This window comes from Podarcis bocagei, assembly GCF_964188305.1.
Source record: "Podarcis bocagei genome assembly, chromosome: 2".
Taxonomy (NCBI): Eukaryota; Metazoa; Chordata; class Lepidosauria; order Squamata; family Lacertidae; genus Podarcis; species Podarcis bocagei.
Genome location: NC_138126.1, coordinates 111707086 through 111732230, shown reverse-complemented (window position 1 = coordinate 111732230; position 25145 = coordinate 111707086). Strand labels below are relative to the sequence as shown.

At 48.2% G+C, this 25145-nt stretch overlaps 1 protein-coding gene and 1 long non-coding RNA gene across 14 annotated transcripts in view; one reads left to right on the top strand and one right to left on the bottom strand.

The window, feature by feature from the left end:
• KMT2D (lysine methyltransferase 2D) overlaps positions 1-25145 on the top strand; it is a 112611-nt gene that overhangs the window by 8644 nt on the left and 78822 nt on the right. For 8 of the 13 annotated variants that reach the window (XM_081181195.1, XM_081181194.1, XM_081181193.1 and 5 more), the window contains 7 exons: positions 12275-12339; positions 15852-15984; positions 16830-17047; positions 18578-18687; positions 22533-22695; positions 23949-24114; positions 24239-24353. In XM_081181195.1, the coding sequence (XP_081037321.1) occupies positions 12291-12339; positions 15852-15984; positions 16830-17047; positions 18578-18687; positions 22533-22695; positions 23949-24114; positions 24239-24353 (954 nt within the window). In that variant the 5' untranslated portion in view covers positions 12275-12290. The remainder of the gene's footprint in view (positions 1-12274; positions 12340-15851; positions 15985-16829; positions 17048-18577; positions 18688-22532; positions 22696-23948; positions 24115-24238; positions 24354-25145) is intronic. The other 5 variants (XM_081181188.1, XM_081181199.1, XM_081181198.1 and 2 more) reach the window with 1 other exon arrangement.
• On the bottom strand, positions 1217-7044 carry LOC308580240. The gene is made up of 2 exons (XR_014004740.1): positions 6024-7044; positions 1217-1485 (listed from the first exon to the last, which is right to left on the bottom strand). It is a non-coding gene; the product is annotated as an uncharacterized lncRNA (long non-coding RNA).

Sequence of the window (25145 nt, the reverse complement as noted above, 5' to 3'; positions counted from 1 at the left end):
ATCACTGTGCCATACCCAATATCCCCATTTTTCTTCAAAGTCAATAAAAACTCCTGTCCTGTTGTGAGGCTATATGAAAATACTTAATACTCTCTGCCGCTGAAAGGGACATACATAAGTCCATTAAAAGATACATATTCAGTCACATGCAGCATTCAAAATTTGCCAGGCGTCTTTTGCACCTGGCTATCGGTGGCGCTGTGGGTTAAACCACAGAGCCTAGGACTTGCTGATCAGAAGGTCGGCGGTTCGAATCACCGCGACGGGGTGAGCTCCCGTTGTTCGGTCCCTGCTCCTGCCAACCTAGCAGTTCAAAAGCATGTCAGAGTGCAAGTAGATAAATAGGTACCGCTCCGGCGGGAAGGTAAACGGCGTTTCCGTGCGCTGCTCTGGTTTGCCAGAAGCGGCTTAGACATGCTGGTCACACGACCTGGAAGCTGTACGCCGGCTCCCTCGGCCAGTAAAGCGAGATGAGCGCCGCAACCCCAGAGTTGGCCACGACTGGACCTAATGGTCAGGGGTCCCTTTACCTTTACTATCGGCCACATGTGACCAAGTGAAGTTGCCCAGGTGCCAGGATGCCATCAAACGTCTCTACCATCTGGAGGTGCATGCCTGGGGATCCTTGGATCTTGACCGTTTTCACACACTAGCAGTACATTCTGTAGAATTCTATTCATTATATTGTATCTGCACAATCGGAATGAATTTCGGGAACCAAAAAGTCCTATTGAAAAATACGACTTTTGAACCGTCTGGCCCCAAAATGGCAACTAGGTAAGGCATCCTGTTTTAGCGACTGTAACCCTTCTTTAAGGAGCCATTTGGCACCTAGCTTATATATCTGGGCCTTCTCGGTAGTGGCACCCTCCCTGTGGAACGCCCTCCCACCAGATGTCAAAGAGAAGAACAACTACCAGACTTTTAGAAGACATCTGAAGGTAGCCCTTTTTAAGGAAGCTTTTAATGTTTGATGTATTACAGTATTTTAATATTTTTTTGGAAGCCGCCCAGAGTGGCTGGGGAAGCCCAGCCAGATGGGCGGGGTATAAATATATTATTATTATTATTATTATTATTATTATTATTATTATTATTATTATTATTATTATTTTTTTATTATTTCTAACACTGGTCGCGTGTTAAGGTCAAACCAACATCTACTGTACGAAACAGATAAGAAGGTGTTAAACATTGCCAATTGGCCAACTGCGTGTCTGAACAAACCCTGTTTTAATCCTTAAAGCAAGTTGTGATCTACAAAGGCCACTTCACATGTTGCATAAATGGTTTTCGTGTAGTCATTCCACAACATACGTAGTTATGTTGTCATAGAAGATTGTTGAAACTCTTTGATCAGCACCTTGATAATGCATTCCTGTGAGCCTCTGCTTGCAGGTATTTCTCATTGCATTCAATGGGCCTTGCTTACAGTTTACGGTTGCAGCCTGAGTGCATTTACTACTGTGTTGTCAAAAGTTGGCACTGCAGAAAGAACCAGCACATATATAGATAGTTTTATTTGTATGCTCAAATGTTTAAATGTACCGTATTTTTCGCTCTATAAGATGCACAGACCATAGTTTTTGGAGGAGGAAAACAAGAAAAAAAATATTCTGAATCTCAGAAGCCAGAACAACAAGAGGGATCACTGCGCAGCGAAAGTAGCGATCTCTCTTGTTGTTCTGGCTTCTGGGATAGCTGTGCAGCCTGCATTCGCTCCATAAGACGCACACACATTTCCCCTTACTTTTTAGGAGGGAAAAGGTTAGTCTTATAGAGCAAAAAATACGGTATGTTCAAACCATTGCACAAGGTGGCTTGCGGCATGAGAATAATAATTGCCTAATTACAAACGTAACAAAATTATTAAACGTAACAAAATTATTAAAAATCAATAAATAAAACATGAAAAGTACATAGCCAAGTTAAACAATTTCCACATAAATCATCATAAGATCTAAAATAAAGATACAAAGATTAGTATCAATTACAGCAGCGACAACACCCCAGCCTAAGAGTCTGTTCCGCAGCCTCAGATTTTGTAGCTGGAGTCAGTCCGGGCCCTGGCTTCCCAGGCCAGTTGGGAAAAGGCCTGCAAGGCGGGGAGCAGGCCTTCCAGGACTCGCAGCCAAGATAAGTCTACTTGTTACTAGCAGCGTTGAAGCTGTTGGTCAGTTAGATTAATTTATTTAAGAGCTTTTGATCGGTCAAAAAGATGCCCCTAATAGTCCATCAGACTATTAGAAATGGTTTAATTATTTTTAATGCAAGGACTTCACCAAAATGTAAGGAGGGAACGCTTCCTCTTTTAAAGATGGTTTGTGATGTGGTACGTCAACATGTTTGTGTCATCCATAAAATGATGGAAGAATTAATATTTTTTCCAGGACGAGTTTATATTCAAGGATACGAAGGTGTGATTTATTAAGAAGCATCTGTTTCAGTCAGCTAAAGAGTTCTTTAGCTGTGTGGTGGCCTTCCTAGAAGCTATTTTAGGCTATGGGTCAAACAGACCTGGAGGTTTTGTGCAAAAGACAGCTGAAGTATTGCAGTTTACAGTCTAAGAAGCGAGGCAGGTCCAGCCTGGGGGGGGGGGGCAAAACAGGCATTTTCCCCTCTTTTCCCCCCTTCCACTAAACTTGGCAAGGGGAAGGCTGGATCTTTGGGGCTGGGTTCCCAGGAGGGGCAGGCTTTGTGCATCCTTCTTCTCTTCCCTGTGCTTTGGGGAAGTTTTCCTCCGTGCCATTCCCACATGGGTAATAGTTAAGCTTCCCCCTTTGGAAAACGTCGCTGTCTGCCTTCTTTAATGGAAGATATGAACCTGGATTTCGGGAACAAGGCTTAAGTAATTTTGAAAAGCATCATCCTATATAAGCACCCCCACAAAGGTTGCCTTACACCCGATCTGACCATTTCCCCATCTAACCCAGCAGTGCATACTCTGGCTGGCAGCAGCACTTCAAGATCTCAGGCACATGGTCCTTCGCAGTGAATGCTCTCTTTATCTTTTCAGCAAGAGATGCCCAAGGATTGACTCTGGGCAATGCACGTCCTCTACCATTCAGTCATGATCCCTCCTCTGTTTGTTAGCAAAACACCCAGCTAGAAATTTCCTTGCTAAATTCTGCGCTAACAATGGCCTTTGGAAGTCAGACTGTGCGCACAGGCCAAATTCACACCATCTATTTAAAGTGCTGTGGTATCACCTTATAAACAGTCGCTGCTTCCCCCAAAGAATTCTGGGAGCTGTAGTTTGTTAAGGGTGCTGAGAGTTGTTGGCAGACTCCCGTTTCCCATCAAAAAGAGCTCCCATAGTTCCTTGGGAAGAGGGGATTGATGGTTAAACCGCCCTGGGAATTGTAGCTTTGGGAGGAGAATACGGGGGTCTCCTAACAACTCTGAGCACCTTTAACAAACTACAGCTCCCAGAATTCTTTGGGGAGGCTGCAGACATTTAAAGTAGTATCATAGCACATTAAATGTGTAGTGCTAATGTGCCCATTGTTTTCTGGTGGTTCCCAGAGATGGTTTGATTCAGGAGATGAATGTATGGTGTAGGGCAGTCTATTATTATTATTATTATTATTATTATTATTATTATTATTATTATTATTATTTATATACCGCCCTATACCCGGAGGTTTCAGGGCGGTTGACAGAAAAGATCAACATAAAAACCACAATATATATATAATCAAAATAAAAACAACCACCCAATAACAGCCCCCCACTACTGTTGTCGGGTGATCGCTCCCTGCACCTTTGTGGTGCAAGCTCTCTCTCTAAGTCTTTTGGAAGTGCTCTGCTGTTCTTGGAGATGTTAGTAGACAAGATGGCGATTCAGGGAGGTAGAGCTTTGAATTTTATAGGCTGAATTCGGTATCTTATATTCTGCCCAAAAGAATATAGTAAGGATATATAGATATAGCGAGGATGAGAAGTCTCTCGCATTCCAGGTATTGTTGGACTACAAATCCCATCGTCTCAGCCATGCTTGGCTGATGGGAGTTGGAATGCAGCATCTAGAACAGTGTTTCCCAACCTTTTTTGGGCAAAGGCACACTTGTTTCATGAAAAAAATCTCGAGGCACACCACCATTACAGCCCCATGACGTCAGCGCGCAGCGTCATGCTGGGAGGGACATGAATTGCTAGCAAATTACATAATCACCTCCTTGAGGGCTGGCTCATTTTCTCCGAAGGCAGAACCCCATTAATTAACAGCACAGACTCACACCATAGCCAAGACGAGGGGGGGAAACCTCAGTCATGCACAGTCATGCACATGTGGGGGCTAAATGAGGACGAAGACCTTGCAGAGAGCAGGGTTCAAATCACCCCACCTGGCCAGGACAATCCCTGGGTGCTCCCTTGGGCCACCCGCCTGACCCACCTCGCAGGGCTGTTGTTGCAAGGATAACACGGGGAGAACCACGCACGCCCCCGGGAGCTCCTTGGAGGAGAAAGCGGGCGATGAATGCAATGCACGAAATATATGAGAGGCGACCAGGTTTTGCAGGTGAGGGGCCCCCGCCAGCCTCCGCTTCCAACACCCGGCGCAACGACGGCGAAGTTTCCCCCCGGGCTCGGCTCGGGGAGCAGCGCTGCTCCCCCCCGGCTCCCCTTCGCCCTCCCGGCTCTCTCTGCCGCCCACTGGGGACCCCCCTCACCTGCCAAGTCCGGAGCACCGGTGGAAGTTGCATGCATGCATGCAGGGCGCCGCGTTGCCATTGCATTGCACTGCACTCCATGCAACGCCTGCACGCATGCATTGCCTTTCACGCCCGCCAAGGGGTCTCCCCGCGATCCGATGCGTCCCCTCCGGCGCGGATGCAGCATTGCAAAAATAAAAAACCCCCAACGCAGCCCTACCTGGGGGGCAGCCTCCGCCGCCGCCGCTCCGCCTCCGCGTGGATCCCCGGGCTCCATCCTGCCGCCCGATCTCCGCGGGGGCGCAGGCAGGCTGCGCGGGGTCTGCGCGGAAGAGCCCCTGCCTGCCCGGCCGCCGCCGCTGCGCTCATTCCATGGCCGGGAGAAGAGCGCTTCAAACAAAACGCCCGGCCTGCCAGGCCACGCTGGGAAACGTAGTTCGCGCACCCCACGCGGGCGCGGAGCCCAAGGGCGAGGGGACTACGGATCCCGGCAGCCCCCGCGCCGGGGACGGAGGGGGAGAGGCCGGGTGCAGGGATGGAGGGACGGGTGGGCGAGCGAGTGAGTGAGTGGCAGCCGCCAAGCCTTGGCCGAGAGCCAGGAAGGGCCTCCCCGGAGGAGGAGGAGGAGGGAGGCGCAGAGCGGGAGGGAGGGAGGGAACCCCAGGGGTCATCTAGTGACGGCGCCCCAATCGAAAATTTGACTTAAAAAAAAAACTTTCAAATTTTTTAATTTTTCCCGCGGCACACCAGGTAACATCTCGCGGCACACTAGTGTGCCACGGAACAGTGGTTGGGAAACACTGATCTAGAAGACCACACAGTTTCTCCCTTTCTGAGCTATAGAGAGACACTGCACTGATTTTTAAATACAGCCGTACCTTGGTTCTTGAACATAATGCGTTCCGGGAGTCCGCTCGACTGCTGGAACCATTCTAAAACCAAGGTGTGGCTACCGATTGGCTGCAGGAGCATCCCGCAGCCAATTGGAAACTGCGGAAGTTGCACCGGATTTTCAGTTTCTGAAAACCATTCGAAAACTGGAAACTTCGCTTCTGTGTTTTGATTGTTCGGGAGCCGATTTGTTTGGGAACCCAGGCATTTGAAATCCAAGGTACTACTGTAAAGGAATCAAAGGTATACGTATTACGTTGAGGCCGAAGTCCTCACACATTACCTGGGAGGAAGCTCCCTGGACACAGTGGGAGTTGCTTCCAAATCAACCTGTATGGGATTGTGCTGTGCGTAGCTCAACCTTGAGAGCTTGAAGAAAACTTGAATTAAATAAGACTTTTTGATGTTAGATGGAACCTTTGATTCCGGAACAGAACCCGGTCCTGGTTCCCGTTAACTTCCTCTGCTCCAGCTTACCGTGTCCTTGAACGGGGTGTGATCCCAAAGAGAATCCGGTTTTCTGCCATCCAATGGAAGGAGGGACATTGCTAGTGGAGGAGTTTCTGGGCAGAAGTGAACAATAGTCTTTCATTCTTCAGGCAAAGCGATGAGATGTCTTAGCAGCAGGGATGCCATATTTTGAAGAGCAAAAAAAAAAGGATATTGCAATGACTCTCATTTCAAATCCCCCTACTATATGTAGGCTGTAGAAGCTGTGATATATTGCTGAGGGTGCGGGGCAGGAGAAGAGAAGAGGAAAGCAAGTCTTCAACCACCAGTTATGTCTACGTCTCATCCAGGAAGTATAGCCAGAATCATTTTGTCAAATTCAAGAAAAACGCCAAGGCAGAAATTTTACCCCTGAAAAAGAGGATGTGTCCTGGGAAAAGAGGACACATGGCAAGCCTGGATCGCTGAAATTTAGGCAGTGTGATCTCCCTTTTCTGTTATGCCGCTAAACACCAAAGAGAATGTGAATGAGTCAATAAAGGCAGTGATCTTCATTCCTTTCCGACCTGGGATCCACCATTAACCCCAAGCGCCAATATTTACAATACAGTGGTGCCTCGCAAGACGAAATTAATCCGTTCCGCGAGTCTCTTCGTCTTGCGGTTTTTTCGTCTTGCGAAGCACGGCTATTAGCGGCTATTAACGGCTTAGCGGCTATTAGCGGCTTAGCGGCTTTAAGAAAAAGGCAACAAACTCGCAAGAACTCGCAAGACATTTCGTCTTGCGAAGCAAGCCCATAGGGAAATTCGTCTTGCGGAACGACTCAAAAAACGGAAAACTCTTTCGTCTTGCACGTTTTTCGTCTTGCGAGGCATTCGTCTTGCAAGGTACCACTGTACAGTGGTACCTCGGGTTAAGTACTTAATTCGTTCTGGAGGTCCGTACTTAACCTGAAAGTGTTCTTAACCTGAAGCACCACTTTAGCTAATGGGGCCTCCTGCTGCCGCCGCGCCGCCGGAGAACAATTTCTGTTCTCATCCTGAAGCAAAGTTCTTAACCTGAGGGAATATTTCTGGGTTCGCAGAGTCTGTAACCTGAAGTGTATGTAACCCAAGGTACCACTGTATGTTTAACCATGTGCTAGTGTTTTGCCCCACGTGTCTATCTTTAGGTCTCGTTCTCCCCCCCCATTTTCTCTTGAATTTGAAAAAGCAAAAGGCGTGATTGGCGTGGCCCACTTTTGTGTGGAGTGTTCCTCGGATTGTGGGTCATAACCACCAGCTGAAGACCAGTGGCTTGGCTCCTGTACACAAGGGGGATATCCTTTGGTTATAAAAGAATGTGGCATTCCCTAACCTGGTTCCCTCCAGATCTTTGGGTCTCAGAGGTTGACTGGTGTGTGGGGCAGTTCTGGGCAGCTGTCCTTCTGCCTGCTGAGCATACCAGGAAGGGCATGTGAGTTTGCCTCCTGAGACGCCACTGATGTGAGCCCAGCTCCACGATGCCACAGATTCCAACTTTCTCCAGCCGCAGCGATGAGGAGTTTCAGTGCGATATCTCTGGGGTTGGGTCCAAATTGGGGAAGTCTAGGATAATGCATCCACCTGCACACCCGTTTGCTAGGACTCAGAAGTCTCACAGTGCTAGTGAGAGTATCTTGTACGAATTTCCAAGGTGAGACTGAGAAACCCCCCTTTACAGGGAAGGCAACATATTCTAGATGGGTGGAGGGCAGTTCTTGAGTTTGAGGTGAGGTGGGGGAAAAGATGGATGCCTTGTTAAAAGGTTAAAAGACTTCTCTCCAGGGAAGGGGACTTCCATTTGCAGGAGACAGAGGTTCCGCAGACGCTATGGCAACAGGGTCAAGCCACCAGGGAGCAGACATCTTCCGAAGGGGAGGCCAGAAAGTGAGGAGCGCTGTCAGTTGGGGCAGAAAGTTGGAAGTGGTGCAATTTGGTCAGGAGAAAGAGGAGACACAGTCTGGCCACCTCTTCTCTGCTGGAAGTGGGGTAGCCTAGCTGGAAGCAAATGAAGGTTTTGGAGTCTCCCTCGTTCCTGGACTAAAAAGTAAAGATTTGGAGAAAGCCACCCTCTTCCCTCCAGAATGACTTTAAGCAGCAGCTCCTAAATGTATATTCCATAGTGAGCCCCTTTGGGTGTCTTGTCCTAACTTGGCGATAGGCCACCCCCAAAACAGAGGAACGGGAGGCTTAGTTGAGGAGGAGCACCCAGAGTTCTGAACCTTAGGCCTGGCCCTTCCTCTAATCACCTTTGCTTAACTTCTGGCCCAAAATGCCACTTTTGGATTCGTCGCGTGGCCTCCTTTTTTGGTGGGTGGTTCCAGGTGCAGTCTCCCTGGCTGTCCTGGGAGCTTGTTGTCTTGTGGCTACTTTCATGCGTCCCTATTTTCTCTTTTGGCAGATTATAGAGAGGCCTTTTCTCAGAGATCTTACTAGATGTTTGCTGTTGCCACAGCTGCTTTCTGCCCCTCTGAATGTTTTGAGTGAGGTCAGTCTGTGTAAATGCCAGTGGACCTCTTCCTGCTTTACATGATGATGATGATGATGATGATGATGATGATGATGATGATATTTCTATGCCACCCATCTGACTGGGTTACCCCAGCCACCCTGGGCGGTTCCCAGCAGAATATTAAGAACACAACAAAACATCAAACATTAAAAACTTCCCTATATAGGGCTGCCTTCACATGTCTCTTAAAAAACATATGTTTATTTCCTTGACATCTGATGGGGTTGCATGGGTTGGGTGCCACTACTGAGAAGGCCCTAGGCCTGGTTCCATGCAACCTCACTTCTTGCCGTGAGGGAACCACCAGAAGTCCAGGGGAGTCCTGTCCCAAATAATTCTGTGATGATTTACTCCACTTATGGAGTGAGTAAAGTACAGTGGTACCTCCGGTTAAGTACTTAATTCGTTCTGGAGGTCCATTCTTAACCTGAAGCACCACTTTAGCTAATGGGGCCTCCTGCTGCTGCCGCCGCGCCACCGGAGCACGATTTCTGTTCTCATCCTGAAGCAAAGTTCTTAACCCGAGGTAATATTTCTGGGTTAGCGGAGTCTGTAACCTGAAGCATCTGTAACCTGAAGTGCATGTAACCTGAGGTACCACTGTATTCAGTAAGGCTCCGTGTGATCTGGGGTGTGTGTGGTACTTAATTCTGAGGGGAGTAGTCACGAATTTGGATTCTGCATGAATTCAGTGGGGCTGTTTTTACTACATACTGGGGGAGTGTATGTGACGCTTTGGAGAATCCTTTACACTGTAAGAAACGCTGGGTTTTCTTGGTTGCCCCAAAATAACTTTGGGCTGGGCCCGTCAAGGACAGCGATGAAACCCGTTAAGGGTTTTGCCAAGGAATCAGGTGGGATCTTCCTCACGGGAGGCCTCAAATGTCACATGGTTGCAATAATTTAGAAGGCCATTTCTATATGGAATTGCAGAATGATATCTGAAGGCCGTTGGCAACCAAAGAGATGCAAGTTTGCCCACCAGTGCCCCCTTCACACACGCCCCCCCCCCCGCAAATATATTTTGATTGGATAAGATTCTTGTTGCTTACAGAGTTTGGATTTGGTAAATCCAGAGGTTCTGTCTGTCGCTGTTCATCGGAAGAGACTAGGTACTGAAAAACCTGAATTAATGGAGCGTTTCTGTGTCACTGTATTGATGTGCGATCAGATTCCCCACCCCCCTTTAAAGTGCTCCGTGTGACCTTTAATATTGCCAGCATTTGCACAGACTGCTCTTCGCTTTTGCTTCCTGTGTTTCCGTGGGGCGAGAACTCTGGTTTGTTTTTTAAAACGGGGGTGGGTGGTTTTGGAGTTACTTTTATTACTGTTGCCGTGAAAGAGGCGACTTTCAGGTTAGGGAAATTGAATCTTGGCTTTGTTTTGGATTTATTCCATGCCTTTGTAGTGAAATGTTGGAGTGACGGTCACAGCATTGAAAAGAAATGCAAAATCTCTGCTCCCTTTAAACCCCATAGCCTTCAAAACCCACTTGCACAGGTGGTGATCTAGACCAGTGTTTCCCAAACGTTTTTGGGCAACGGCACACCTGTTAGCCGGAAAAAAATCTCGCGGCACACCACCATTAAAGCCCCGCCCCGTGACGTCAGCGCGCAGCGTCACGCCGGGAGGGACGCACAAAAGCGAAAGTTTTTTCCCTCCCCCTTGCCGGGGTGGGAGGAGGCAGCAGAGCGAGGGCAGCTGAGGCGGCGGCGGCTATTGTGGTGGTGGCGGCGATAGCGGGCGGAGGAGGGGGCGGCGGCGGGAGTTGCTGCTGCTGCCCGGACATGCCGGCCTCCTCCTCCTCCGCTGTCTCGCGATCCTCCCTTTTGCGCGCGCTGCCCCGCCGCTCGGCACCACCACCGCGGAGCCGCCCCCGGCTCGACGCGGATCCTCGCCGCCGCCGCCGCCTCTCACCGCCCGACTCGCCCGCCTTCCTCCCACGGCACACCAGCCGATGTCTCACGGCACACTAGTGTGCCGCGGAACACCGGTTGGGAAACACTGATCTAGACATGCATTCACATCGCTCAAGGTTTCTGTATCTCCTGTGTTGGTTGTGCAACGTGGAGCAATTGCACCTTTGTACAAGGGGCTTGTGAGATCTGGTTTTATGGTCATAGCTTTTGAATTAATGAGCGGGGGAGGGAAGCATTTCCATGTCAACAAGGCCAGGCCTCTCATCACTAGACCTTAAAATTTATTTTCTTTTCTGCTTGGGCTGGAAGAAAGCTAAACACTGGAATTACAAAGTTGTTAAATTCCTCTTAACATTTGACAGTAAAGAGAAAATACCCTGTGCGCCATAGAGCTGGGTGTTTTTGCTAGGATAATGCTTATTACAGTTTAATTTTAAACGCCTTTTTTGCAGAGGCTTCAGGGAGTCGAAGTGTGTTAAGAAATGGGGAACCAAATTGTCAAAGTATTTAGAGCCTGACATCATTTTCAGTTAACTGGAGATGTTAAGCATCGTTAGGGTGTCCAAATCTTAAAACACCATCCTGTGATACTGGGGTGGAGGTGTTTTATTTTTCCAGTGTATTTGAAATATAGCTGCTGTTAAATTAATCAAATATATTCAAATTAGGCGGTGGGAGGGGGGCAAAGAGAGGTGCTCTAAGAATACTGTTAGAGGTTCCAAAGGGATGGAATATCCTTTGATATATGTGATCCAGTATTTGTACCCATTGCCTTTTGTGTTTTAGAGCAAAACCCGCTGCCCCAATTACGGGGAAAAAAGAGTTCACTGTGCCACAATTTTCCCAATGTAACTTAGAATAGTCTGAGGATTTCCTACAGCTCCGGACCCCGATGCTCTTTGGTTAGGCAGACACCATTTTACCTATTCCCATTTGTTGGGAAAATGAGAGAGTTCTTGGAAATGGGAGTTTGGGGGCGGGGTAGAGAGAAGCAGGCTTGCTTACCTGAGCTTAATTGGGGGGAGGAGGATAGTTGCATTTATTACATACCTGCAGGTAATCTGGAGAAAGTTGTTTTCCCCATTTTATTCCTAATGATGACCCTCTTTGATGCATAGGGATGTTTAGCAGTGTGTAGGCGGCAATTCTTAGGATGCTATTGATCTGGGCTTCTAGTAGGTCACTGTCCTCCTCCTCTCGTGGTTCTTGCACAGCCTCTTCTGCCTGCCTCCATCCTTCCCAGAGCCCCAGTGCTTGCCTCCAAGAGCTATTGATTAAGGAAGAGGAGTAGATTATACAAAGCAAGTGCATGTAAATGAAAATTCTATGTCTTGAGTGCAGAACCTGGTGTGTGAAGTTTTCCTTTCTTGCATTTGTTGGGCTTTCAGTCTCGTCTTAAATGTATTTGTTGTTTCCCTGTGTTTAACAGTTTTTAATGATCTCATGTGTACAGTCGTACCTTGGTTCTTGAACGGAATCCGTTCTGGAAGTTCGACTTCCGAAAATGTTCAAAAATCAAGGCGCGGCTTCCGATTGGCTGCAGGAGCTTCCTGCACTCAAGCGGAAGCCGCGTCGGACGTCGGGCTTCCGAAAAAGTTCGCAAACTGGAACACTCCCGGGTTTGCGGCGTTCGAGATCCAAGGTACGACTATATATCGCTTTGAGACGGTGGTTTGGAAGGCGATTAATAAATTGATAGTAACAGTAAATAATGGGGCTTGACCACAACATGGCGTATGTGGCATTGTTTAAACCCTAGTGAGAGGCTAAGAAGAAAACAGGGCTGGGGAGAAGGAAGTTTCCTGAACTGTTTTCCTTCTTGCCTAGGTCTCTTGGATACAGGATGGATGATCAGAAGCCACCTGGTGAGGACAAAGACTCTGACACACCAGGTAGGTGCCCCAGTTTGGCGTCTGTTGATGAGTACCGTATTTTTCGCCCCACAGGACGCACCGGCCCATAGGACGCACCTAGTTTTTTTGGGGGGAAAATAAAGGAAAAAAAATTATTTCCCCCCCAGGTGCGCTGTGCTAAGCCCGAAGCTTGGGGCGTGCGGAGCTCAGCGCGCCCCAAGCTTCTGGGTGCTGGCAAGGTCTCCGCTAGCCGTGGGAGAGCCGCACGGCTCTCCCAGGGCTAGCGGAGCGCTACGCTAATCCCAAAGCTTGGGGCGTGCGGAGCTCAGCGCGCCCCAAGCTTCTGGGTGCAGGCAAGCTCTCCGCTAGCCCTGGGAGAGCTGGGTCTCCCACGGCTAGCGGATAGCTTCCTGAAGCCTGGAGAGCGAGAGGGGTCGGTGTGCACCGACCCCCCTCACTCTCCAGGCTTCAGCGAAAGCCTGCACTCGCCCCATAGGACGCACACACATTTCCCCTTCATTTTTGGAGGGGGAAAAGTGCGTCTTATAGGGCGAAAAATACGGTAGTTTGCCTCCACAAGAGGTTCAGATTCTGTGGTCACGAGAGAGGAGAGATCTCCAGAGTTCTCCTCTGCTTTCAAGAACACGGCCTTCCAACCTACCCAAGTGACGCTGACAGAACACCCCCCACATACACCAAGTAAAAGAATGTGTTTTATCACACACCCCTCTCCTTCCTGTCTTTCCCCCTAACCTTACACAGTGGTACCTCAGTTCTTGAACGTCTCCGTTGACTAATATTTTGGTTTTCGAGTGCCGTAAACCTGGAAATAAATGCTTTGGTTTTCAAACACTTTTCGGAAGTCAAACATGCCGCGCGGCTTCCGTTTTGAGTTTTCCGTATTGAGTTTTCCGTTTTCAAACTTGAACGGTCTTCTAGAACGGATTACATTTGGAAACAGAGGTACCACTGTACTGCATACAACGCCAATGTCTCACAACAAATGCAATTGATCTGTATAAAGCACAACCTGAACAAAAGAGACAATGGAAGTGTATTTGTAAACCATGAAAATCTTTAATAAAAATTACTTATTTTTTTAAAAAAGTCTTTATTCCAGCAAGCATTTTCACCAAAGCCTGGTTTTATAGTTTTCATCCAATTTTTATCTTTTCTGTCTTTTTATTTCTTGATAGATAAATTGTTTAAATGAATGAGAAAAGGTAAAGATAAAGGACCCCTGGGTGGTGCTGTGGTCTAAATCACTGAGCCTCTTGGGCTTGCCGATCGGAAGGTTGGTGGTTCAAATCCCTGCAACAGGGTGAGCCCCCATTGCTCTGCCCCAGCTCCTGCCAACCTAGCAGTTCGAAAGCACATCAGTGCAAGTAGATAATTAGGTACCGCTGTGGCGGAAAGGTAAACGGCGTTTCCGTGCGCTCTGGTTTCCGTCGCAGTGTTCCATTGCACCAGAAGCGGTTTAGTCATGCTGGCTACATGACCTGGAAAGCTGTCTGTGGGCAAACGGCGGCTCCCTCAACCTGAAAGCAAGATGAGCAGCACAACCCCATAGTCGCCTTTGACTGGACTTAACCGTCCAGGGGTCCTTTACCTTTTTACAAGAGAAAAGGCCGTCTCAAATAATAAAAGAGTTTTTGTCAGAAACCAAGGATTAGCCATTTTCATATTTTTAAGGAAATGTAACTTCAAAAAAAAAAAGAAGACGAAGAATACAGCCTTCCAGAATTAAACGCACCAGAGTGGTAGTTTTTCTTCCCTTTGCAGTCTAGGGAGGAACTGCGGGTGACAGAGAATATTGGGCTGCCATTGAACACAGGAGCAGATGTGTAGTTTTGCTGGCTGTGCGCCTTGACATCATGGCAGTGTGCGTTAATCCCGCCTCTGTCGGCCATCATTGACTGCACTCTAGGGAGGCCACGAATCACCCCTTGTAACCACCTCAGGACACATTGGAGTAGATGCTATGCATGGGAGAACTCAACATGCAGCTGTCTTTTTGTGTGTGTGGCAAACCAATGTTTTCGTTTGTTTAGCAACTTGTAAATCTTGTTAACCTGAGAGACTGATGTTAAAATGACGGATGAGCGTCAGAGCGGAAGACCACCTACATTCTGCTCTCTCCCAAATAGAAATAAAACCAGCATCAACAGAAATATAAATATACGCGTTATGAAATAGTGTTGCGTTTTAAAATACACGTCATCCATCTGTATCTGTGTAGGCTTGGTAAAGCAAACAAAAAATCAGCAGGGGCCTTAAAAACAGTAGAGTCAATGCGCCTGCCTAATCTCAATCAGCAGGGAATTCCAGAGTGAGGAAATATGAAATATTGCCTTTGTGCAAGTATGGGAGAAACATGACGTGGCATTTTGCAAAAGTGCCAGCTCTGCAGGTTGAAGCTGTCAGGTGAACATTAAACTGGTCCTGAGCTGGGTCTTGTTCCTGTCAGCGGTATCAGTATTGGAGTCAAACTTTTATTTTAGTCACAGACCAGCATAAAATAAAACATACGGATACGTAAGACTTTAAACAGGCAAGGGATAAAAACTAGTAGCTGAAAGGTGATTATATCATAAGGTAAAGGTAAAGGGACCCCTGACCATTAGGTCCATTCGTGGCCGACTCTGGGGTTGCGGCGCTCATCTCGCTTTATTGGCCGAGGGAGCCGGCGTACAGCTTCTGGGTCATGTGGCCAGCATGACTAAGCCACTTCTGGCAAACCAGAGCAGCGCACGGAAACGCCGTTTACCTTCCCGCCGGAGCGGTACCTATTTATCTACTTGCACTTTTGACGTGCTTTCGAACTGCTAGGTTGGCAGGAGCAGGGACCAAGCAACGGGCACTCACCCCGTCGTGGGGATTCAAACCGCCGACCTTCTGATCGGCAAGTCCTAGGCTCTGTGGTTTAACCCACAGTGCCATCTGCGTCCCATTGTATCATACATAACTTTAAAAGATAGAAACACGGACAAATGGTTAAAAGCGACTTTAAAGGAGGGAGCATGAAGGAGCACAGTTCTTGCATTTTGGGCGTAGTTTGTGGCGCAAACCATCCTTCGACGAATATCCATGATAGCAGCGCAAAATCTAGCTACTGAGTATGTAACATCTGGGTTTTCATCTTGAAATAGCAGGGAGGCATAAAGTTGTTCTGTGCGACCTGGAAATTTATGTTAGTGTAGGCAAGATGAACTTAGCTCGTATTTCTGTATGGTACTGTTAGTGAAAAATGGCATGTCCCATCGCTTCTCGGCCTTTTGGCTAAGATCAAGCATGGTATCTGTTCCTGTCAGCAATTGTGCTTGATAATGCATATATTCCCCCCTAGACATGTGAAGGTCTGGGTTGGGGTGTGGAGACCCAGAAAAATGTGGAGGGAAGGGAGATTTCCTTCCCCCCAAATCTATTTCCCCCATGGGCCTTCATCTCTCGTATCACTCCTCTGTGAAGTCCTCAGTTTGGGCAGGGAAAGTGACACAAGCAATGCGCTTCCTACCTGGTTGCCTGGCCTTTGACAAAATACCCTCTTTCAGCAGCAGATGGAATTGTGTCCTTGGAGGAGCAGGGCAGCGTGGAAGCTGATCCCTTGAAGCCACCAGAAGAAGGCCCTGCAAAAGAGGCGTTGGAAGAAGTGGAAGCGAAAGCAGAGCCAACCCCGACCTGCAGGTGGGAGACCTTCGGCGGTGTTCCCCCCCTTCCTTCCCTTGGAGCTCTTTTCTTCTGAATGGGGAGGCTCGCGAGGGTTCAAGGTTAACAAACCGTAGTAGGAGAATCCAGGAAAGAGTTTGAAGGGGAATCCGGAGACTTTGCTTGGCATTGGATGGGTACAGAGCATAGCTGTCAACCATCCCTTATTTGGCGGGAAAGTCCCTTATCCCAGCACCGTGTCCCGCTGCTGTCCCTTATTGATGATGTCCCTTAAATTTCCCGGATATCAAAGGAAGCAGCTCCTCTCCCTCCCTCCCTGCTGGCCAGGGAGGAGGGAGGCTCCAACTGTGTTGCTTGGCTGCGTTGCTCACCTAATAAGGAGTCTAAGAATGACTGGGGGGTGGAGCTTGCATGCCTTGTGCCGATCAAATCGGCCGTGTTGCCTGGGGACTCGCCTTTGCTCAGCGCTTCCCAGCGGAGAGGTGACGGTGGTTTTCCTTGCTGCATCCCCCTTTGCCGGGTTGCTGCGCTGTGGGAACCACCGCTTGAGGCTTTGTTTGGCTGCTGGCTGGGCTTTCTGCCTTTGGCTCGGAGGGGCTCAGTAGTTGAACATACCTATGCTTGGAAAATCCCTTATTTTGGCTGCTGGTCCCTATTTTCAAATCTGTAAGTTGACAGCTATGGTACAGGGAGTCCGTCATGGATGCCCAAATGGGACTGGAGGACAGAAGGCCTGGATCTTGCATGCTTCCAGATCAAAGTGGCCCCTTGGGATATTTTGGGTGGGACCACCCTTGCGGGTTGGAAGGGGGCAGATTTTCCCAGCAACGACGAGCACGTTCTCATCTCTTCCTTCCTCCTAGCTCCCCGCCCAAGCGCTGCGCATTCTGCAACTGCAGCAAGTGGAGCCTTCACGGGCAGCGAGAGCTGTTGCGCTTCGATCCGGCGCCTGGCTGGGCGGACGAGCTTTCGGAGCCGCAGGAAGGGAAGCAGCCTGGCTCGGCGGAGGCTGGAGGCGACGACCTGACCCTGATTGGCTTTGCGGATGGTGTGGCAGTGCGAGAGGTGTTTGAGCCAACAGGTGAGCCCAGGAGACGCCGAGGAACCATGGCTGAGAGGAGCCTAGCCTGGCACCCCTCCACCTTACCCCAGAGCCATTATGCCCTTGCCAAAGCTCCCTTTCCTAATGTCTCTGTGTAGCCTAGAAATCTTTTTTTTTAATAGAAAATATTTATCAATTCTCACATAGACAAATATACATAACATGTAATACAAAAGACGATACAAATTAATAAAAACAATAAAGTAAAAAAGTTAGAAAAACAAACATAAACAAATACAATATATTATGCTTACATAACAAATTAAAATATGTAACTTCCAATAATTCTCATTATACTACTTATGTTACCTGTATTCCTTGCACAGATTCATATTATTTTATTTTGTATATAGATATATAATCCACTATTACGTTTTGAATAATTCTTGGTTATCGGCATCCAAAATTCACGAATATCTTAAAAGCTGGTTGGCTTCTGATTTAGCAATACATCCCTCTTTTTTTTCATCAGGAGGGCTCAGGTTAGAGTAAATCGGGAGGGCGGGGAGTGCAGACTTCAAGTTTGCAGAATCTTTTCTTTTTCTTTTTGTACCGGCATGGTAAGAATTTACTTCTGCAGCACTGTGTTCATTACCCAGGTGAGGGAACGCACCACAGAACCAAGGAAATAAAACGGGTCCAGCACCTGGGAGGGACTGCGTGTTTATTAAAGCTGTTGCAATAGGACAGCCTTGTCAACCAGCTGTTCATGAATGCATGCACACAAACGCACACGCAGACACACACACAAACTGGGTACCTTGCCAACCCAAGATGCCATGCATTTATTAAAGCTATTGCAGTAGGACAGCCTTGCCAACCTGAGATGCGCACACGCGCACCCATACACAAAACCAGGGACCTGGTAGTGACTTGAGAGCATACACTTGGATTTAAAGAGCAGATTAACTCCTGGAGCTAAGCACACACGCTTAGATGTTTCTTTCCGGCCCAGAACTCATCTCTGCCCCCCAAAATGAACAACTATCTGACTTTAAGAAGACTTCTGAAGGCAGCCCTGTTTAGGGGAGTTTTTAAGGACTGATGTTCTATCGAGTTTTTAATATTATGGTGGGAGCTGCCCAGAGTGTCTGGGGAAATCCATCCAGATGCGCGGGGTAAAAATTAATTGTTGTTGTTGTTGTTGTTGTTGTTGTTGTTGTTGTTGTTTTACCCCAATTATAAGCCACACCTTTAAAATTCAAGGGGGAAAAAAGAAAATACTCCAATATAAGCCGCTCCCTTAAAATTCCGCAGGAATTCCCATTCTGTTTTACCGTATGTCTGTTTCAGCAGCAATATCGTAAAAGCCAATTTTTGTAAGGTCACGAATTTAAGCTGCACTTTTAACTTTTCACGGTCAAAATTTGGGGAAAAAAGTGAGGCTTATATTCAGGCCAATACGGTGTTATTATTGTTATTCCTAATTCCCCAAGCTCCTGCGCTTGTGCCTTTGAGGAGGTTTGCTTTGCTGCCCTGTTAACTGTTTTCCTCTTCCTGTTTATTCAGGTCACTTCTGGGCTCATCACTGGTGCGTGGTGTGGTCGGCCGGAGACTTGCGTTCGGAAGGGTCATGGTTGAGCCTCGTGAACAAAGCTGTCATCTCAGGGATTGCACAGGTTTGTCGGCACTCAGCTGTGCTGCAGGGGGGGCATGTTACTTTTTAGCTCTTGTGTGGGGTGGGCCAGGAATATATGGGGTGCTCTAGGACAGTGCTCCCAGAGCAACATCCTAGGCAAAGCTCTAGGAACCGCTTTCCTCATGGAGCACAGAATACACCTTAAGAAATACTATAATCCTCTGAAGGGACGCGGGTGGCGCTGTGGTCTAAACCGCTGAGCCTCTTGAACTTTCTGATCAGAAGGTCAGCGGTTTGAATCCCCGCGATGGGGTGAGCTCCCGTTGCTCTGTCCCAGCTCCTGCCAACCTAGCAATTCAAAAGCAGGCCAGTGCAAGTAGATAAATAGGTACCGCTGCGGCAGGAAGGTAAACAGTGTTTCTGTGTGCTCTGGCTTCTATCACAGTGTCCTGTTGCACCAGCAGCGGTTTAGTCATGCTGGCCACATGACCCGGATAGCTGTCTGTGGACAAACGCCTCCTCCCTCAACCTGAAAGCGAGATGAGCGCCGCAACCCCATAGTCACCTTTGACTGGACTGGACCGTCCAGGGGTCCTTTACCTTTAAAGGTAAAGGGACCCCTGACCATTAGGTCCAGTCGTGACCGACTCTGGGGTTACAGTGCTCATCTCGCTTTAGTGGCCGAGGGAGCCGGCGTACAGCTTCCGGGTCATGTGGCCAGCATGACTAAGCCACTTCTGGCGAACCAAAGCAGCGCACAGAAACGCCATTTACCTTCCCGCCAGAGCAGTACCTATTTATCTACTTGCACTTTGACGTGCTTTCGAACTGCTAGGTTGGCAGAAGCAGGGACTGAGCAATGGGAGCTCACGCCGTTGCGGGGATTCGAACCACTGACCTTCTGATTGGCAAGTCCTAGGCTCTGTGGTTTAACCCAAAGCGCCACCCATATCTTTACCTTTACCTACCTTATAATCCTACCTTGCAGGGGGTTGGACTGGATGACCCTCGGGGTCCCTTCTGACTCTTCAATTCTATGATTCTTTTGAAATACATTTCCTCACCCTCAAGTTACATCCTGATGCAGTCCTTAAATATGTTGGGAATCAGTAACCTGTGGGGTTTCCCCTCCTTTTCTGGGGAAAGGACTAGGGACAAATTCTTCGTGCCCTAATTCCTGCTGTAGCAAATCCTGTTGCAGGAGCAGGATAGCACCTTGGTCATAATATAGGACTGCCATATGCCTGGAATTCCCTAGACGTAGCCGGGATTCGCTCGTCATAAACAGCGTCCGGGTGGAAATTTCTGAGATTTCCGGGAAAATCCGGATGTATGGCAACCCATGTCGGGAGTGTCGATTTTGGCGAATTTCCTTAAGAATAGCTCCAAAACTACATTAAAAAAAAAAGAGATTTTTGCAGAAAAAGCTCAACATCTTTTGTGTTGGGGTTTTTACTTTTTGAAATATGACAACCCTAGCATAAGAGAAGTTAAATTGTAATAGCCATATTTGCTAGACTGGTTGCGACTTGAGAGTGAATACAGTGGTACCTCGGGTTACATACGCTTCAGGTTACATATGCTTCAGGTTTCAGATTCCGCTAACACAGAAATAGTACCTCGAGTTAAGAACTTTGCTTCAGGATGAGAACAGAAATCACGCAGCAGCGGTGCAGCGGCAGCGGGAGGCCCCATTAGCTAAAGTGGTGCTTCAGGTTAAGAACAGCTTCAGCTTAAGAACGGACCTCCGGAATGAATTAAGTTCTTAACCCGAGGTACCACTGTACTGGAATCCAGTGATTAAAGCATGTAGCTACCAGGTGGACACTCCTCAACCCTCCTTTCAAGTATACTTTCTGGTGAGGACCGGAGAATTGCACGGAGCCTCTCACCCCTTTTCACTCTCTGACCAACGGAGCACAAACATGCCAAACCTTCCTCCTTTTTCTCTCCCGGAAAACACATCCTGAAACCCGGCTGTGTTGCATTGCATTCACACTAGGTTGGCAAATCCAATTTCCTCCCAGTTTGTGGCTTTCGTTTCATTAGCAGAAGCTTGGAGATTTTTTGTTTTTAAGTGTTATTCCCCAAAGCCCTTGCCGGTCCCTTTTTCCCCCCAGCGACTGAGGACCTGGAAGGGAAGCTCTGGGAACAATAAAGAGCTCAGGAATGCTTTCAGGATAATTAGGCTGTGTGTATACCCCAGGGGCTGGCAGACTTCAGCCTCGCGGGATCCACTTTGTTTGTTTTTTTACTAGAACCCCCAAGACCCACCAGACCCGAGCCTGGTACAAAAGGCATGTACTTAGAATTAAAGAGGATGAGCCTAGGGATTTGGTTATAGTAGCAGAACTGAAGGAAGCTTTCAGTCCTCCTGAGTATTCCCACCTTTCTCCATTTCATCAGTATAATTTAATGTGGGTGGTATTTTGTTATTAAACGAGTTGAAAATCCTTGCCGACCTACTGGAAATCAACCAGAGTTCTGCCATTAGATTCCAGTCCACTTCCTGTCCACCCCTGGTCTACATCTTTAGGTTTGCCTTGGACCAGGCTGGAGATCAGACATCTGGACAAGAAGTTTGTGTTTAAATGAGTTGATGCGACGGGTACCAGTCCTGCACAAAAGTGAATTCCAGGTTTGGAAACTGCTGTGCAGCGCAGGTGAAGGTCTGATGGGTGCTCAGAAGCGTCCAGGTCCCGCAGGCAATTTGCCAGAGTGAATTAAGCAGGTCTCTCGATCTTAAGGGACGCAGGTGGCGCTGTGCGTTAAACCCCAGAGCCTAGGGCTTGCCGATCAGAAGGTCGGCGGTTCAAATCCCCGCGACGGGGTGAGCTCCCGTTGCTCAGTCCCTCCTCCTGCCAACCTAGCAGTTCGAAAGCACCTCAAAGTGCAAGTAGATAAATAGGTACCGCTCCGGCGGGAAGGTAAACGGCGTTTCCGTGCGCTGCTCTGGTTCGCCAGAAGTGGCTTAATCATGCTGGCCACATGACCCGGAAGCTGTACGCCGGCTCCCTCGGCCAATAAAGCGAGATGAGCACCGCAACCCCAGACTCGTCCGCGACTGGACCTAACGGTCAGGGGTCCCTTTACCTTTACCTCGATTTTAAAGGTGGCTGTTCCTCAGCTGTAGTCTGAACAATGAATGGTTCTTGTCTTTGGTGGCAGCTGTATCTCAGCTCTGGGTGTTCTGACCTATCTAAGGCTCCCATTCTCTGCAGGAAGAGAAGTTCTCCTCGCCCCCTCTTTCTGAACCTGTTTTTATTTTATATCCTTCATTGGAAAATTAAAAAAGTACAAAAGTACAAGTGCGTAGAGTGAGATGAGACGCAGAGAAGAAAAACAAGAATTAGTACCCATGTAGAAAACAAAACAACACCAGAGAGAGAGAGAGAGAGAGAGAGAGAGAGAGAGATGGCCTGGCTTTCAATTTGAACTTAGCCTGATCTTTTATTCCCCTTCCTTCCTTCCCTCCCCCTCCCCTTTTTAATGAAGGTTACCCACTCTGGGATCCCACAGTGAATTCTCCCCTGGTCTCCTCGCTGGCCCAAATAGGACTAATTTAGCCAGCTAGCCCTGGTGATCGTCTAATGTTTATTGGATGGACTTCCCCCCCTAAATTGATTTTTGAATACTGAATTTATTGTTATCCGCGTTTTATACTCTATTTTATGCTGGTTTTTTTGTTGCATCAATTAAGTGTTTTAAATTTGTTAGCCGCCCTAAGCCCGGTTTTCTGAACCGGGAAGGGCGGGGTATAAATAAAAAAATATTTATTTATTATATTTATTACAAAAGGGGGAAGGGGATGTTATTGTAGTTAACCAGGCCTTTATGAAAAATGAACCTCTTTTTTAATCCGCGACGTCGTCTTCTTCCTTCCAGAAATGTGAACACTGTAAGAGACGGGGTGCTACCATTCCGTGCCATGCAGAGGGGTGCCAGCGCCACTATCACTTCCCCTGCGCGGCGACTAGTGGCTGCTTCCAGTCTATGAAGAGTTTGAAGCTCCTCTGTCCTGAGCACCTGGACCAGGCAGTACAGATGGGTAAGTGTTGGCGGTGTGGCTTTCTGGATTGGGATCCTGCCTTAGCCCAGTGATTCTGTCAGCAGCATGGTACTTAAACAGAAGTGTTTTTTTGTTTTCGCTTTTTAAAATGCTTTAAAACAAAATTATTCATAGAAAAAATATAAAATATTAGCGTTTGTTACATTCTATCATGTTCTTCTTAAGATTCCAATGACTTCCAGTCAATATCCCCCCTTCCTCCCTCTCCTTTAACCCCTCCCCCCCCCAATTGTTCTCTCTTCAAATCTTTAACCATGTGCAGCATATTCACCCAGTGCTTTTCCAGCTGCACTGGCTTCCGGTGGAGTACAGGGTCTGATTTAAGGTGCTGATTTTGACCTTTAAAGGCCTTCACAGCCTAGAACCCTCGTACCTACGAGACCGCCTCTTCTGGTATGCCCCACGGAGGACTTTAAGGTCCATAAATAGCAACACCCTAGAGGTCCCGGGCTCTAAGGAAGTCAGATTAGCCTCAACCAGAGCCAGGACCTTCTCAACACTGGCTCCGGCCTGGTGGAACGCTCTGTCTCATGAGACCAGGGCCCTGCAAGATCTGATTTCTTTCCGCAGGGCCTGTAAGACAGAGTTGTTCCGCCTGGCCTTTGGCTTGGAGGAGCCAATCTGATTCCCTCCCCCTCTTTCTTTTTTCTTTTCCAGTGCCAGTGTGGTGTAGTGGTTAAGAGCGGTAGTCACGTAATTTGGGGAACCGGGTTCGCTTCCCTGCTCCTCCACATGCAGTTGCTGGGTGACCTTGGGCCAGTCACACTTCTCTGAAGTCTCTCAGCCCCACTCACCTCACAGAGTGTTTGTTGTGGGGGAGGAAGGGAAAGGAGAATGTTAGCCGCTTTGAGACTCCTGAAGGGGAGTGAAAGGCAGGATATCAAATCCAAACTCTTCTTCTTCTTCTTCTTCTCTTCCTGTGATGAGGCTGCATTTTTATATTTTATTGTTTCAATATTTCAATGTTGTATTTTAATCTTGTTTTTAAGTTGTATTCATTATTATTGCTTGTTAGCCGCCCTGAGCCCAGCCTTGCCTGGGGAGGGCGGGGTATAAATAAAAATTATTATTATTAGCTAACAGGTCAGGGATGATGGGAGTTGTAGTCCAACAACGGGGACCTAAATTTGAGAAAAACAATGTTGTTTGTGTTTGCTGCTGCTGGACTCTGGGCCAATGGGGGGATGGTTTGGTGGATTTCGTCCCAGAGTACCCTTCTTCCCTCCTTGCAGAGGACTCTCGCTGCATGGTTTGCGACGCCCCCGGGGAGTTGCGCGACCTACTCTTCTGCACTAGCTGTGGCCTGCACTACCACGGCGCATGCTTGGAGATCACGGTGACGCCACGCAAGCGCTCGGGCTGGCAATGTCACGAATGCAAAGTTTGCCAAACCTGCAGGTGAGTGTGAAAAAGCCCCTCGGAGGCGGGGATGGGAGGGGGGACCCACGTTGAGCACCCCAGAAAGGCCTGTTGCCAGGGATGCCTTGATTCACTGGTCGCCTGTGGCGTCTCTCCTTTGCAGGCTGTCTGGGGAGGACAGCAGGATGCTGGTGTGTGAAGCTTGCGAGAAATGCTACCACACCTATTGCTTGAAGCCAGCCATCGAGAGCCTTCCCACCGACTCCTGGAAGTGTAAAGTAAGTCCCTGCGCACGAGTCTGAGCTGAAAAACCAAAAACTCAGTGTTGAGGTAATTCCAGTTGCCCTTTGCAAAGAGAGTGAGTTCTGCAATCTCTTCAGTATTAAGGAAATGGGCATATACAGTGGTACCTTGGGTAACATACGCTTCAGGTTGCATACGCTTCAGGTTACAGACTCCACTAACCTCAGCTTAAGAACTTTGCTTCAGGATGAGAACAGAAATCGTGCAGCAGCGGCAGGGGGAGGCCCCGTTAGCTAAAGTGGTGCTTCAGGTTAAGAACAGTTTCAGGTTAAGAACAGACCTCCAAAACGAATTAAGTTCTTAACCTGAGGTACCGCTATATTTGCTTTACAGTCATACCTCATGTTACACGTGCTTCATGTTGCGTTTTTCAGGTTGTGTCCCGCGGCGACCCGGAAGTACCAGAAAGAGTTACTTCTGGGTTTCGCTGCTCGCGCGTGCGCAGTAGCCCTAAATTGCGCTTTGCGCATGCACACAAGCCCCAAATCACGCTGCGTACCTGCGCAGATACTGCGCTTCAGATTGCGGGCTTTTCATGTTGCGAATAGGCCTCTGGAACGGATCCCGTTCGCAACCAGAGGTACCACTGTACTCTGTTTCTAACAGACATGGGGTGAGGGGAAGTTGCCAACCGAAGGCCAGTTGAAATGCTATTCGGCCTCCCCTCTGTTTTTGAGGCATCCATTACCTAGGGGCTTGCCTTTTTCCTTTTAAAAAATGATGGCATGTTTTCATGGCAGTAGGTTCTGTACTGAGGCGACACTTGG